At 36.3% G+C, this 15,504-nt stretch overlaps 1 protein-coding gene across 4 annotated transcripts in view; it reads right to left on the minus strand.

Moving 5' to 3' along the window:
* LOC136359341 (baculoviral IAP repeat-containing protein 6) overlaps nt 1-15,504 on the minus strand; it is a 175,252-nt gene that overhangs the window by 59,922 nt on the left and 99,826 nt on the right. For all 4 annotated transcript variants that reach the window (XM_066315910.1, XM_066315909.1, XM_066315908.1 and 1 more), the window contains exons 56-61: nt 14,523-14,666; nt 12,704-12,833; nt 9,159-9,290; nt 6,713-6,880; nt 3,970-4,143; nt 393-589 (exon numbers count right to left, since the gene is read on the minus strand). In XM_066315910.1, the coding sequence (XP_066172007.1) occupies nt 393-589; nt 3,970-4,143; nt 6,713-6,880; nt 9,159-9,290; nt 12,704-12,833; nt 14,523-14,666 (945 nt within the window). The remainder of the gene's footprint in view (nt 1-392; nt 590-3,969; nt 4,144-6,712; nt 6,881-9,158; nt 9,291-12,703; nt 12,834-14,522; nt 14,667-15,504) is intronic.

Genomic DNA, 15,504 nt, shown 5'->3' on the forward strand with positions numbered 1-15,504 from the left:
TGATATCATCTGCTTCAAGAACTGCATTTCACTTAACCTTAAAAATATCTATGAGGATACATTTGCATGAACAATTAAGTGATCAGCAAGTATGCCTTTACAGCACATCAGTAACTTTATTTTATTGCACCCTTCAAGATATTTTAAGTTAAGAGAAGCAGCTTGCCTTGGTCCTACAAAGACACAGCTACTCAGGCAGTCTAACATGGACAGGAAACTCATGTGCAGCTGGACAGGGCTGTAGAGTTATGCACTTGCCTATTTTAAAGTAACTTCCCCACATAACTGAGAAGTTAAACTGAACCATAGAGAAATATAAGGAAAATACTGTCATTAAACAAACAAAAAAATACTCTCAGCATGTTTTCTGACATCTGTTTTTTTCCACTCACTTGTTGAATTACGTCAGGATAAAGCATAGGGAGTCTCTCTGCAATAAGAGCCAATCCACCCATGCCTGCAAAAACTTGTAGTGGAGACTGAATGGGACAGGTTTCAAGAAGTGATTCATCTAGAACTGCATCCATACACTCGTCCCCAGGACTGATGGCTTCATCTTCAGGGCAAGGTCCTAGTAAATCTGCATGCTCTACAAAAACACAAATGTAAAAGAAATTAATACATATATCAATACTGTGTTTATTTCTTTGTCCTCATTTTAAAAGCAGATTTCAAAAGTATTGGTCCCTTCTCAAGCAAAGGCTGAGCCAAGAACCCAAAATGAATACAAGAATATCTAAAGAAAAAAAGTGTTAGTGGTACCTTTTGCCAGTGACAGCAGCTCTGTGTCAAACTTAGCATTATTTATACAGGGGTACATGTTAATTGTTAGAATTTCATGTTTTATTAGAATTTGATCTGTGCCTTCAAGACTTCACTAATTTTGGAGTCTTTCATATAGAAGTTAAGTGTAGGTTTATAATTCTCCAATGAAGAGTTTATAGCTGAAGAAAGGAAAGATAATCTTAACCTTAAATTAGTTTTGCTTCTCACATCTCCTCTCTATGAGTGCCAAAATAACCCTCTGTGAAAGCCATGAAATGTAATTTTATCCTTCCTCATGAAAAAAAGATCATGATCTGGATTTCTAACTTTCTACTTGCCTCCTATGACTAAGCACCCTAACATCTTGCACAACAGACCAAAAACCAAACATTCTATGCACTTATGCACACAAGTATATACAGACCTCTACCACAATTCCTTATGCAGAAATCAACCCTCTTTGCTAATGGCCACAGGCAAACATCAGTGAATAGTCTGTACATTTAACCTAAAAATCTGTTTTGGAGATTATATTTTTAAGGAATGTAATGCAAGGGTCCTCTGGGTCTTCACAGTACAGTCACATCAAAAGGCAGGAGAGATCAAGTGGCCTTAGTATGCCTTCACTGTGAGCAGTCTGCCACTCATGATAATCCTTAGTTATACTCCAAATATGTACTACACATACATGCTAAGATCTATTATATACTTGTAAAAACACAGAAGCACATTAAAGAATAACTTGTGCGGCTACCAAAACAAGTTTCTTATGAATTTTTTTTTAAACAGCAGACACGGTATCTTTTAACAGATACTTTATCTTTTAAAACTGTTTCTTCTCTAATTTGAAAGGGAATAGGAAACTGCAGGTCTTGCCCCATCGTAATTCTCAATTTTTAACATGAAAGAAGCACTGTGGTACAAAGACATCACTGATATGCTGTAGGAGGATCACAGTGCTTTGGAACAATATGAACAAAGTGTAAGATTTAGTAAGTTTAAATCAGAGACATGTAGAAATATGTACATCAATTCATCCTATTTCAAACACACAGACTATGAGAAGTCTGTCTGTCTGAAGGAGTCTTTCATAGACAGAGTGAGAAAAGGTCAAAGATACTTTCAAAGCAGGATAACCCTTGTAAGAAAATTTCCCAAGTATTTTTATGTAACACTCGCAATACATACAGTATTGATATCTACTGCTCTAAAAGACACAGGCAGAAATCTCCTCTGTGGAAGTGCTCCTTTTCCCCACAGACAGCGGGTGAGGGAGTAACAAACTTGCCTTCTACCAGAGATATGGAGGATTCCACTTCACTAGGTTGACCATGATCTGAAATTCAACTGCTTGCCATGGCATGAATTGATTGGACCAAGCAATGTTAGATATCCTTTATAACAATGGTTTTAAAATAAAGAATTTGAGAAAAAACCTCACCCCTCTGGTTTGCAATGTAAAAAGCTGTAAGCTTTCCCAAAGAAAGAAAACAGGAAAATAGAAACACAGAGATGCTGATAATGCACAGAAAGCTGTTTCTCTGCCAAAGACACTGGAAAAGTAAGTTCTCCATGAGTAAGGCTATAGGCAGATCCTTTCACTGAGAGTGCAAATACATCCCATCATCTTCAATATTCACCCAAGGAGTTACACTTAAATATGCTTCTCAAGTCCTTGCTTTAATCTTCTTATAATACAATTTAAACCATTTCACCTCCATGAATATTTTCCAAGTTTTCAGTGAAGTCATGCACTTCAACTGTGGAAAACAGCTGATCTCAAAAAAGGCACTGAAGCACACAGAAAAAAAAGTTAATAAATGACACTTTTCCTCAGGTGGTAGTAAATGTAGCACTACAGACACCATGTGAAGCTATAAAATCTGTCCAGAATGGATGGTGTCAAAAATTCCCTGTAAGTAAAGGAACACTGATACGTAAGAGTGATTCTTCTAGATATTACAAACTAGTCATGAAAAAGCAGTAGCTCTGACCTTCATTATTGCTGAGTGGTGACTGTGAGTAAAACTAATACTTTGTTGTATAGCACCACAGATGAATGGATCTGTAATGAAAAGCTCAAATTTTCAAAAGTATTTGTCTCAAGTAAAAAAAAAAAAAAAAGTGCCCAGTAACTTAATAAAAGTTCAGAGGACCTTTACATCTTCACATGCAGCTCTGCTACTAAATTGAACCTTCTCTAATGATTTGAGTTTTATTCAAATAGTAAAATACTTAGTGTATGTTTAGAATTTAATTAAAGACAGTAACTAAACAAAAGTATTTTTTGAAAAAGATGTCTCTCTGTGTGAGAGATATGTATATCCAGACACTGAACAGAGTCATGAAATGCTTATTTCAGAACAGGTATCAGGAAAATTATAACTTTTTTCAACACTTCTGTTTCTTATCTTTTCTAGAAACAGCCTATCAAGTGAACAGTTATTAAAAGATGCCCCTGTCTTAGAAGAACTGAATGATTAACTTTGGAATTCCATGCTGAGTCAGCAGGCTGATGATCAGTAAATCCCCATTAGTTTAATTTCAAAGTCCCATTTCTCCAAGTCTTGCCTAAAGGAATGATACAAAAATATTTCAAAACAGATTCCTGGGATAGATCTCCTCCCTTCCCCATCCTCAGCAAGTAGATAGCAAGCAACTGACAGAAGTATTATCAAGAAATATATTGCATTAGAAAATGTTAGATGTTTTTAAAAGCTGGAGTTATAAGACCTGCTTAGATGGCTTGAGAGAAACCCCCATTTTCAAAGCAGCATTTGGTACCTAAGATACTGCAATAAAAAAATTCACAGGCTTCTTTAGCTCATGCGGTTTCAAACAGCTCCTGTATTACTAAATCTGCTTCCACTATCACCACACTTACTATAGAGAACTGATACACACATCAAGAAATAAAATACACTGTATCTATACAACCCTAATTGTACCACATAAAATATTACAATAAAAAAAGAAAAGTGAAACCAGAACAGCCATATTGCAGGATCTTATCAATATATTTAGGCAGGCAATGAATTTCTACTTTATTGCAAAATTTAGCTCTTGTCTAGAAAAGAACAGATCAGGAAAACTATCCAAGAAAATACAGAAAACCGCTGTTTCTCATCAAGAAAGTCAAAACAATTTTTGTCCAAAATAAAAACGTTTTTAAAAGGAGTATACCAAAAAAGTAAGAACACTCACCTTTTTCTGTGTGAAGGCGTTTAAATGAGTCTGTTTTTGATAAGCTTGGATCTGAGATTACTTTGGAACCAAGTTTAACTGTCAAATCTATTGATCGGTATCCTTGAGGGAGCTTGCGGTCATACAGCAGGGTCAGAAGCTGGGCAAGAGTCATTTCAGCTGGTAATGGCTGACCTAGACAACAATGGCATCAAGTCAGAGAGGAAAATTCTGATTGGGTTATTTTAACATACATATCCAGGTACCGTTCATTACGTGCACCACAGATGCCAAGTAGACTAAGTATCATCTGGCTCCAAACTAAGGCCTTAATTTTACCGTTTGTTCTCTTGGGAAAAGGGGCCTCATCAGTTTGGAGCCAATCATCAAGAAGATCTATGCCAACATTCCCTAACACAGCTCTGGGCTGAGAGCACAAGCACTTGGCACATTTAGCAAATGGCTAAGGCTGTAATTTGATGTGCATTTTAAGTGGGTACTGGCTGTCCCCATCTATTAAACACCACCTATGCATCACGCTTGAATTGTGAGAGCACAGAGGTGTCTGTGACCAGAAGGTAAAATGTGTGGTATTGAAAAAGTGGAAAACAAACAAACTGGCATTTCTTTTTCAGGCCTACTCATGTCATGCCTACCTCACTACTCCTGTGTCAGGACAGCAGAACTCAGCAGGTAAAAAAAACAACAAACCAAACAACAAAAAAACCCCCAAAACAAAACAAAACAAAACCAAGGGCACTGCCAGGACTATTTTTTCTCCACAGCAATGTAGACTTGAAATTCACATGAAATACAGTTCAAAGTGATTACTCTAATTCAGATTTTGACCACTTTGTTGATTGCAAATATGTTCTTCCCTGAAATTACAAGTTAATCTCATGGCAGAAAAATCCTGCCCTGACAACAAGTAGATCTACACATGAAATGTCATAGAGTTGGATCATATAATATAATAGTATGTCCATTTCATTTTGACTGTATTTAATCAAGTAAAACAATTTCTAAGAGTTTCTTAGTAACAACCTGTTTCTTCAATTGAAGACTGTGTCTTGAGAAAAACAAAAATTAAAATTGCCTTGCCACTGTGCAAGTGACTAAGTTTTCTACCCAGTTTTCCCTGTCACTGATTTTCTTAACAGGGTTTATTATTTTGTAACAGCCGTCTGGTGTGCAAGACATGACCAGATCACAAATACAGAACGGTTTACATGACTGTCACAAGACAGTCAACCTTTATCAGTTACACACCAAACACAAGCATTGGGTTTTGATCTCATCTCCAAAACAGCAGTATCATAGATTATCCTGAGTTGAAAGAGACTCAGAAGGATCAAAGCCCAACTCTTGGACCTACACAGGACAGCCCCAAGAGTCACACCATGTGCCTGAGAGTGTTTTCCAATGCTTCTTGAACTGCCAGCCTTGGTGCTGTGACCATGTCCCTGGCAAGCCTGATACAGTGCCCAACCTCCCTCTGTGTGAAGAACCTTTTCCTAATATCCATGCTAAACCTCTCCTGACACAACTTCAAGCCTTCCCCTTGGATCCTGTCCCTGGGCACTGATCATCAGAAAAGAGATCAGTGCCTGCCCCAACCTCTTTCCTTCATGAGGAGGTTGTTGACTCTCCCCTCAGACTCCTCCAGACTGACCAAGTGACCTCAGCCACCCCTCATATGGCTTCCTCTCAAGGCCTTTCACTCTCTTCATCGCCCTCTTCTGGACTATCTTTAATAGCTTTATATCCTTCTTACATGGTGTCACCCAAACCTGTCCCCAGCACTGGAGGTGAGGCTGCCCCAGTGCAGAGCAGAGCAGGACAATCCCTTCTCTGGCCCGGTGGCAGTGCTGTGCCTGATCTGCCTACCCTCCAGAAGGGCCTGTAACCATCCATCATGGCACACCAATCACTGGACTCACCCCCCAAGTCTTACTCATCAATTTCAGATATTTTAATCCAAGTATCAAAATATGATCCTGCTAACAATTGCCAGAGGATAGCCTCAAAGGTGGTAATTTGATAGTAAGTTTCAAATTTAGGGATTTTTTTGTGAAAATGTCTTTAATCAGAAGTTAAGCACCTAATTCCATTATCTGGATCCAGACAAGAAGCTGTTCTGTGTTAGAATGAAGTGTTTCACCCATGTTTCTGTCCTTTATTCCTGATCCAAGTCACTACAATTTCTACACAAGAGACTGCCAATCTTGCCACCAGTTTGGCAACCTTGCCACACCGTACCTGATACGCAAAGGAGCATGACCAATCGTTGTTGCTTTAAAACACAAATGTTATGGAATTCAAGACTATTCCTGAACTGGCAAATCAACCTTTCAGAGAGCAATGCAAGATGGTTGCCCACTTAGAACCTGAAATAATAGGGCACTGATACCAGTTCAGTTCTGCATCACACGTGGAAGAAAACCTATGTCACCTTTCAAGTCTACCCTGCTTTCATTTGTGAGTGAAAGTGGAAGTGTTTTGAGAGTTTGTTTAGGAACAACGTACTAAACTTCAAGGGAGATTAACATAATGGCTACTTTTTTTGAGCTGCTATGATGCTACAATGCTGCAATTGCTGATGTTATGATGCTTTCCATTTGAAAGCTGTTCACCACCTCAGAAGGACTCTACACTTCCAAGACGCCAATGCCCATCACCATTGTAACAACTTCCTGATCATGTACCAGCCACTGAAGAGACCATAATTTTGATGTTTAGAATGTATTATTGAAGTATTAGTTACCTGGTAGTAGTTTATGGTATAGATGAAACACTGGAACACTAATGGTTTTGCTAGAAGATTCTCCTCCTGAGGAAGAAGTACCAACTTTATCTGCCATCACTCTTCCTCGCCTTGATGGTGGACGTGGAGGAGTGGATGAAACAGCTCTTTTTGACTGAGATTTCAAACCTAGTACAGAAGTAAAAAAAATCAAGTTGTTCTAGTATTTAATACTTTCAATCAGCCAAGACAGAACATACTCAAAACCTTCAATGATAGAAAAACCTTATCTCATTGGCTGATTAAATACCAGAATAAGATTTATGTATAAAACATATTGGCATATAATCCCAGTATTTTTAGTTAAAAGGCTGTGCATTCTTCTAAGCTCAAACATAAACTAAACCATAACTAGATAATACCATGTACAAAAAATACAAAAGCTATTCTGATTCTGCCTTTGTTAAAGAGACTGTCTCACAATGGGCCCTGTAGCAGAACTTTTTAGGCTGTCTTTTGACCTGAAAGCAAGAAAGGCAAAATCTTCCATTGACAGACATTTCAGCACAGATTATACAGATAACAACCACCTGTCTGGCCTATAAAGGTGATTTCAGCTGCAGTACCACACGTGATGGAAAGTGTGTTTATATGTGCTTTTCAAGTTCCCACAACATTTGAAGTAAGCATTACATGAAAATTAGGAGACAGAATAGCTACATAAAAGCTTACTGTTACTACACAGCAAGACTGCCTTATCCTAGGAAAGCTTAATGTGACTTAAGGTACAGCAAAATTATACTGCAATCATGTACCCTTCTGTGCAGGTAACAGACCAAGGTAAAAAGCCAGCAGGTCAAGATACAAAGACAGACAACTGCCAACTTTTCATTGCCCAAGAGCTGCCACAAAACAAACAACATCCATATTTCAAATGCTGTAATACACTCTGGTTTCAGCTGATCATTAGAAGAAGTTGTAATGCACAACACATTATCCAATAATCTCAGTACACTAAACTAGCTTGCCCCAGGAAGATCAGGCTGCAAATACCATCCTCTTCCTCAGTTTTACCCGTAGGTAAAAAGTTAAGTACTTTTAACTTCTTGAGATTCTGAGGACACTTAAAAAAATCACTAGAATATGTGAAAAGTTAATGACAAAAGAAGAAAATATTTGACAAACAGGTAGTAAAAACAAATGTAAATGAAGTAAGTTTGTATTTAAACTCTTACTCAATTGAAAAATCAGAAACAACATCAGAAAAAATTGAAATCTGCTTCTTTTTAATAGAGAATGGGATGTACCAGGCAGCAGGATGAGTGATGCAACTCGAATGACGTGGCTGACTATGCTATGCCCTATCTTCAAGCTTGGCACAATCTTTTTGTTTCTTTCTAAATTTTTTATTCATGTTTTAACCCTTTGCTTGGACCCATTAATATTTTAGATACTACTAAAACATGTTTAACTTGCTTAAGTGGCACCAACTGTAAATATCAGATAAATATGCTGTAATTAACACAGCTATGTTGTTTTCAAGTACACCAAATTCAGTGACACAGCTGCCCTATTCAACATTTGCGTTAAGAGTTATATCTACATCTAAAAACCTGAAATAAAAAACTTAAGAAATATTGGTGCCAAAAGTCAAAGGAAATCAGCATCTCTGCTTTATGCTTCATGAAGTGTGAATGAACTCAAGGTACCTCAATAATGGCAGAAAGCTAGATAGGAAGGGAGTAGCTTGAAGTTCATTAATCAACTTCAAACCAAAAGACAAATGACTTCTACAGCCATCATCTGAACTGTAACATTTGTGTACCACAGCAAAATCACTATGTTCAACCTATATCCTCCGACGACAGGTCTGCAGGAAAAGGATTTACATGAAAGACTTCTGAAGGCTTGACTCATTACTTTATATAAACTGAATGCTTTGAAAGAAACTCCAGTATTAGTTGTTCCCAACTGGAATAACATGGTTTTATGCCGACATCTCCATCTGCCAGTTTTTAGCAGAGTACCATTAGTTGTTATGCAAAGTATGTGGATGCCTTTTATTTTCAAAGCACATTTTGGGAAGAGAGGTGATTAAACTCTGTTGCACGAGCCACTGCAAAAAAGTAGAAGCAGTAATACCCTCCAAGCTCCAGGGGTGTCTCTAAAAAATGCTGTAAAATATCCTAGCAGCAGCATCCAAAAAGGTATTATTGACACACATATTTAGGTATACATAGATTTGGCAAATCTGTCAAAGTATAATCTAATAGGGGCAGCTGTTTCTCCAGGAATCAATCTTTGTTGCCTAACAGTCAGTTACATTACAATTGTAGTACTGGGTACTACAATCTTTCTAACCATCACTAATAATAAAATTAATTATTGATAGATATATTTTCTTCCCCACACACACATTTAACACCAGAAAAATCAATTTTATAAAAGACAGAAGAAAAAGACATACCAGAAGCAACAACAACGCTGTAATTGTCCTGAAATCCATTTTCTGCTTTAACTTTTTCTTTCTCTTCATAGTTCTTTTTTTCTTTATCTTCCTTCTGTTCATTAATTAGCTTAGCTGTAATACTGGGTGTATCTATATGGGGATGGAGGGGACAGTGACAAAGAAAGAAAGAAAAGAAAAGCATTTCAAGATACTAAGTTGATTCTATTAGTTTCTAAACTGTTAACAAGGTTATTTTCAACTACTGTAGTGTCTCAGTATTCCAGCACAGGCACCAATAGTCTTATCAATGAATACCTATGAATTAAGGTATTACAGTAATTGTGTCCTCTTCTTCCCCCAAAACTGTCCCCTGACGATTTAAATCTCTAACAGTTTAAACCATTACTTACGATTAAAGTGTTTTCACATTAAAAACCCCACTAAACCACTGCAATCAACCAAAAATGAGATTAAGCAAAAAATCCCTATCCAAACCCTAATCCAAAGAACCAAAAAACCCACAAAAAATACTGACAAAACAGCAACAGCAAAAAAGTCCAACAAAAAAACGAAATTCCAAAACTTTTTTTTTAAGGACAGCTGCAGACTTACTTAATTTGGCTTTTGTATTTGGGTATGGGTATCTCTCCCATTTTAGAACAGGTCCAATTTTAGAACTGGTAAATTCTCTTCCTTTGAAATTGGAAGACGTCTGAAGTACATTACACAACCAAATCCTGAGTTGTTTGCTTAAGAGAACATTAGACTACTGCAGTTCAACCATTTTGGTTCAGCCATTAGTGTAGATCACAACTATCAGCAAGTTATTAAATCTAATCTATTAAATCACTGATGATTGGTGACAGTAAACAATTTCGTACCCTGTATGGTACAACTGGCACCAAAATGGCCAAGTAATTCTCTAATTGCTTCTGAGTAGGATCTTGCTTCCACACAGCCACAGCAGCTTTAAGGTATTACCAGACTCAAGACCAAGAAGTACCATCCAGCTACCTCTAATGGTGTGTCTGCCGTGGGTGAAGTGCTGAAAGGAATTTGGTTTGGCTGCTTGGAAATATATTATGATTTGTGCCTGAAGAAATTAATTATGTCTGTGTTAGACAGCAGTGGAGACTAAAAAGAGATACAGATTGTGAAACTACTGCCACTTACAACTCAACATTCACACACATACACTGTCTGCATAGACCTGTGTGTATATAGACAAACACATATGTCTGTATTTACACACACACACACAAATGTATCTACCTATAAGACTCTGTATGTTTTCGGCTTTTAAAATTTTTTTCATCATCATCATTATTATTATTATTACTACTATTATTATTGTTATATTTCTGAGTTGCTCTAGTTTTGTCCCATGGACTCCATGTCCACTTACTGCAAGGCAATTTAAAGGTCATTAATAAAATCATTAGAGAAGGTTAAGCAATGGTGTTTTAACTACTCGGGTGATACCCAGATTTGTTGTTCTGTTTTTCTGACTCAAGCAGTAAGACTAGACTAAGGTGCATGAAATACAGAACAACTGGTATTCATCCAGGCAATCCAATCTGCTGTGTACTGCACTTTTCCTTCCTGTGGTGAAGGGATGCAAGCAGCAGATCTATTATTTTAGGACCCCTTTCTCCGCCTCTTTTTTATTAAAGCTGGAAAAAAAGTATGAAATTTATATGGTTCTTGCGATTTATTTATGCAGAAAGTGTGAAATTGTTAATTTGGGACATTAACAGTAGTTAAGACAAAGGAAGTTAACCCAAGGGACAGATTCTGACATGGGATCATCATGACTTCCTACTACTGTAGTGATGACAGCATTTTCTTTCTTTTCCACCCCAGTCCACCCCTTCTGTGTCTCACCCCAAACAAGCCTTTTTCCCTCTGTCCTAGCCATGGACTTCATGGAGTGCCATACAAGAGTCAATACAAGGCATAACAATGCTATAAGCAAACCCTAAAGTTTCGGTCCCCTACAAAGTCAGCACTTGCCCATTTTCAATTACAGACATTAGTTTACCACATCATCACAAGTCTCCTCTCCAGTCCTTACTAGCACTGGCTGTCAGGCTGACAGCAACACACCACTAAGGCAGCTGCTAAGTACAATTCATGTCATGCCCAACAGCCTTGCACAAAGTGACCATCCCACCCATTACAGTAATGAGAACCTTGAGCAGTTTGTGGTCAGAAAAATCTTAGTCACATTTCCCACAGGACTCTCTGGACATTAAATAAATACAGAATTCTATCAGAAACAGTAAACTAATCCTTGACAAACAGGATGCAAGCATTTAGCTAGGAATGGATATTTTTCTATTTAAATCCTGAAACACATCTTGTCCTATCTAGTAGTCTGCCAAATAACATTTTAGTACTCGTATCAGCTTGTTAGGTAACATTTATTGCCCCAACAAAATTGTTACCAATTTCAGTGTAAAGATTTTCCATAGATATAAAAAAGCAATAGTTGCTTTTAACTTCATGAAGACCTGTCTCATAAATTAAAAGTTGATCTACACTGAGCTCCAAAAAGGTTCACATTCAAGTAACCTACATATATAGGAGCACGCATAGGTACCCAGTCAGATGAATGGGCAACTAAGTGCACACCCTTCAGTGCGCACCTCCCATACAGCAAAAACGCAATTGCTCTAATGATCTTCGACTTTTCTTTGGAATTACTGAGTACCACACCTTATGAATAAAGACGTAGTCCTGGATTTATTTATTTCTTTTTAACTAGACATATATAAAACTGATTTTTCATTTAACACGTCCAAACAATTTTTGCTCTATTTATTACTAGAGGAGAATCAACTTGCACCTTGTCTGGTTTTACCTAGAGAGCTCTGGCATGGACATGACATCTTCAGTATGAATTCTACTCTTTAACCAATTTTAAAAAAATTATTAACCCTAATCTTTAACATACAGTTCTGTTTCCTAAAGTATTAAATACTTTAATAAAATAATAAATAATTAATAATAATAATAAAATTAAAGGTGGAATTAATTTTAAGGTTAAGATGTCTACCATTTAGGTGTCAAAATCCATATTTTGACATGAAATTGTGAAAGCCTGATCAACAGAGCTCCCTACAGAGAGGTTCATCTCTTACTGTATATTCAAGAAGTATAACTGAAAGTACTGAAATTTAAAAACCAAATAAATTAATGCCTTAACATTATTCTCTCACTGTGCATAATTTTAAAATTAATATCTAAAAGTAATTTGTACTTTTCATTTCCCATTTAGTATGCAAATGTAAATATTTATATAGTAGACAAATGTATCATCACAGAAATTAGATGGAGCCTTTATCAAGATCCTTTTCACAGGACATACATCTCCACCTTGAGATGTATCACTAAGTTCCAGGATATTTAACTGACAAAATTTGGGGAAATTTAATAAATGTGTGTTTTAAAGACTGATATTTGCAGTATCATTTGTATGGTCAAACAAACAATATAAGATTTTTTTAAAAAACTACATTTAAAAAAAAGCAAATAAACACCATGAACTATTTCAAACTTGCCTGACACACGATCAAGAACCTCTGCTAGAGTTGTTGAGACAGGCAAGTGAAGAGTACGAAATTTGTGTCCAGCTCCATACATTGGATGTTGAATTACATGACTAGTAGCATTAATTCTACCTTTGTACAGCTGAAAGGGAAGAACAGTGAACATTAATTATGAATTTAACACTGAGAAATAACTTAAACTACTATATTCTTATAAAGCCATGTCAGCTAGATAAAGCTAAATTCTTAGTGTGCTAAAAAAGAAAACTGACATATCCTTCAATTTTGGAGGTACACAGCAAAAATGCATCAAATTAGGACATGTTTGGTTTTTTAACTCAAAATAATTTGCTTTGAAAGCCTACAATACTTTTAGGACCAGAAATAGTATGATATCATATTTTCTTTAAAAAGCCAATTATTTTACATAGCTGTAATATGAATGAAAAATTGCATGTCTGAGACTTGCAATTATTTAGGAAATGAAAACTTAACTCTGAAACTAAATATCAAAAAGTAACAATACACTTTGAGTAGGAAAGACCATGTTTCTGTGTTGCTCTGACTTGAGGAGGAAGTTTATTCTAGACTTAATAGCTACTTTTTGTTATTATGACAGGCAACTAAGTCACTACTCGTTAAAACACTGCAAATATTTTACCATTTTTACTGTATTTTCGACAGCCCTGAAGACCTGTTTATTAATATGCCCTTACAGGACCAAAGTATTGCTGTGCAACACAGTAAAAAGAATTTGTATTTGCTGACAACCAGAACTGAGCTTCTGAAAAAGGTCTGGTAAGAACTTTTAAGATAAAAATGGGGAACCAATCTTTATGGTTATGTTGTTGGATATTCTAGAAGTATATTCTGTACATCCACATTATTTTTAAGGTTTCTCTTTGCTTGTAATAGGAGGAATCATTTCAGTAAGAACACAATTTCCAAGTGTTTTTGATAGAAGAAACTGAATTATGACAAATTCAAGACATTTTTCCTGCTTTTACATATCTAGTAACAGCTTTCTGTAAAAATCTGTTGCATGTAAAACAATTAACAGAAAATTGATGCTACCTTCACATTATCAATGGACCTGTTAACAATTACTCAGCTAAGATAAAACATTTAAATGTTTGTGCTAAAACTGTATTTGTGCCTCCTTTTCCATTTTTTACTATCCGATCCAGTTTCCCACTCCTATCTCTCCTGTAGTACTTTACTTCTGGGATGCAGAAACCAAAGCAACAAATACTTTCTTCTGGATCGGAGTATCAGATCTTTTAAAGAAACTTATAGTTTCACCCAATTTTTTTAGTCACAGCCTTCAACAGCGAGGACTTTAGGCATCAACTGTAATTCTGTTCCAGTGAAGCATGTGGAACCATAAAGTATACATCTGCTTCATAAATTAATTCACATATTTGTCACTCAATTTATTCATGGCATTTTGGCTAACTGCTGAAGGATGTCTGCCAATTTTGACTATGACTGATCCTTAATGAAACTGCTAAGGACTTCTGGACAGATATTATATCTATATTTATTGCTAGTGTGTAGGGGTATTATTAGAAAGCCTTCTTCAAGGTAAATTTCAGTTGTCAGATTCTTCAGAAGCAGTATATTTCCAACAAATATTTTGTGTTATCATAACACAGTGCCTTGAATTTTCTTCTAAAATGATGAGTTACAATTCAATAGCACTTTCCTTTCCAAAATTCCATTATGTGTACAGCAGAAAAAAGCTGCTGTCTAACACTTAAAAGTTGAATATACTTCAGATTTAAAGGCTGAATTTATTCCATGTTTACCATACAGTATCAAAAACTCTTACTGGACAAGGTGACTGAAGAAACAAAGTCACTTTCTCATCCTCTAGCATCAGCTGCAAAAAAAGCCTTCTAATAAATCCTGAAATATTTCCAGAGGTTGGGAGGTTCCCACGCTGAGGAGAGGACTGGAACAGTTCACAGAGAACCTGAGGATGCAAAATGATATCAGATTTAAAGTATTTCTATAATTAGGTCTTTAAAATATAGCTCTACACAGCCACAGTAGACAGTGCCTGAGATCCACTTTCAGTTATCACACAAACACCTCAGAAATGAGCACCACTGAAGAAAATACTGCAGCAAATAAGGCCCTTAATATAAAAGTTTAAAATGCTGACTGTAGCATCAAAGTAACTGTAAACACTTAGATTTCTCAAAAAGATAAAGAACTGAAAATAAAGTAGTTACAAAAACTGCTCTTGAATCCCTAAAGCAAACATTTCCCCAGCCATTAACTACTATTACTCCCAGCCATTAACACAGAACTTACTCAATTTTTTACTGAAGTCTACTTCTTCCTAGAGCATCATCATTTTTAATGCTGAAAAAACATTTTTTATTATACTTGTATCCAGCTAGGTCTGCAAGGTTAATGAGTGTGACGAAGATAGCTGAATCTGCTCTAGAATGCCAAATGCAAAGCCATATTCTGCAATACCCTTATTTCCTTGGACACAAGCTGCACAAGCAAATTTCCCACGAAATCTCCTTAGGTTACTAATACTAAATACGTGTATGAAGCTTGCTGTTCATATTCCATTTCACAAAAGTTTAGCCCTATCCAATTAAACAGTCTCTTGGAGTTCAGCCTAAGGTTTATTTCTAAACCAAGAGGAATACAAATCTACCCACAGGACTGGGCAGCCATGCCAAAACATTTTTATATGTTTCAGACTCAGGCCAACAAGCTAAAAATTTTAATACAAAACTTGTCCAGTCAACGACAGCTCACAAAACCCCAAGTTATTATAAAGAAAGGTAAAA

Source organism: Sylvia atricapilla, chromosome 3 (assembly GCF_009819655.1).
Source record: "Sylvia atricapilla isolate bSylAtr1 chromosome 3, bSylAtr1.pri, whole genome shotgun sequence".
Classification (NCBI taxonomy): Eukaryota; Metazoa; Chordata; class Aves; order Passeriformes; family Sylviidae; genus Sylvia; species Sylvia atricapilla.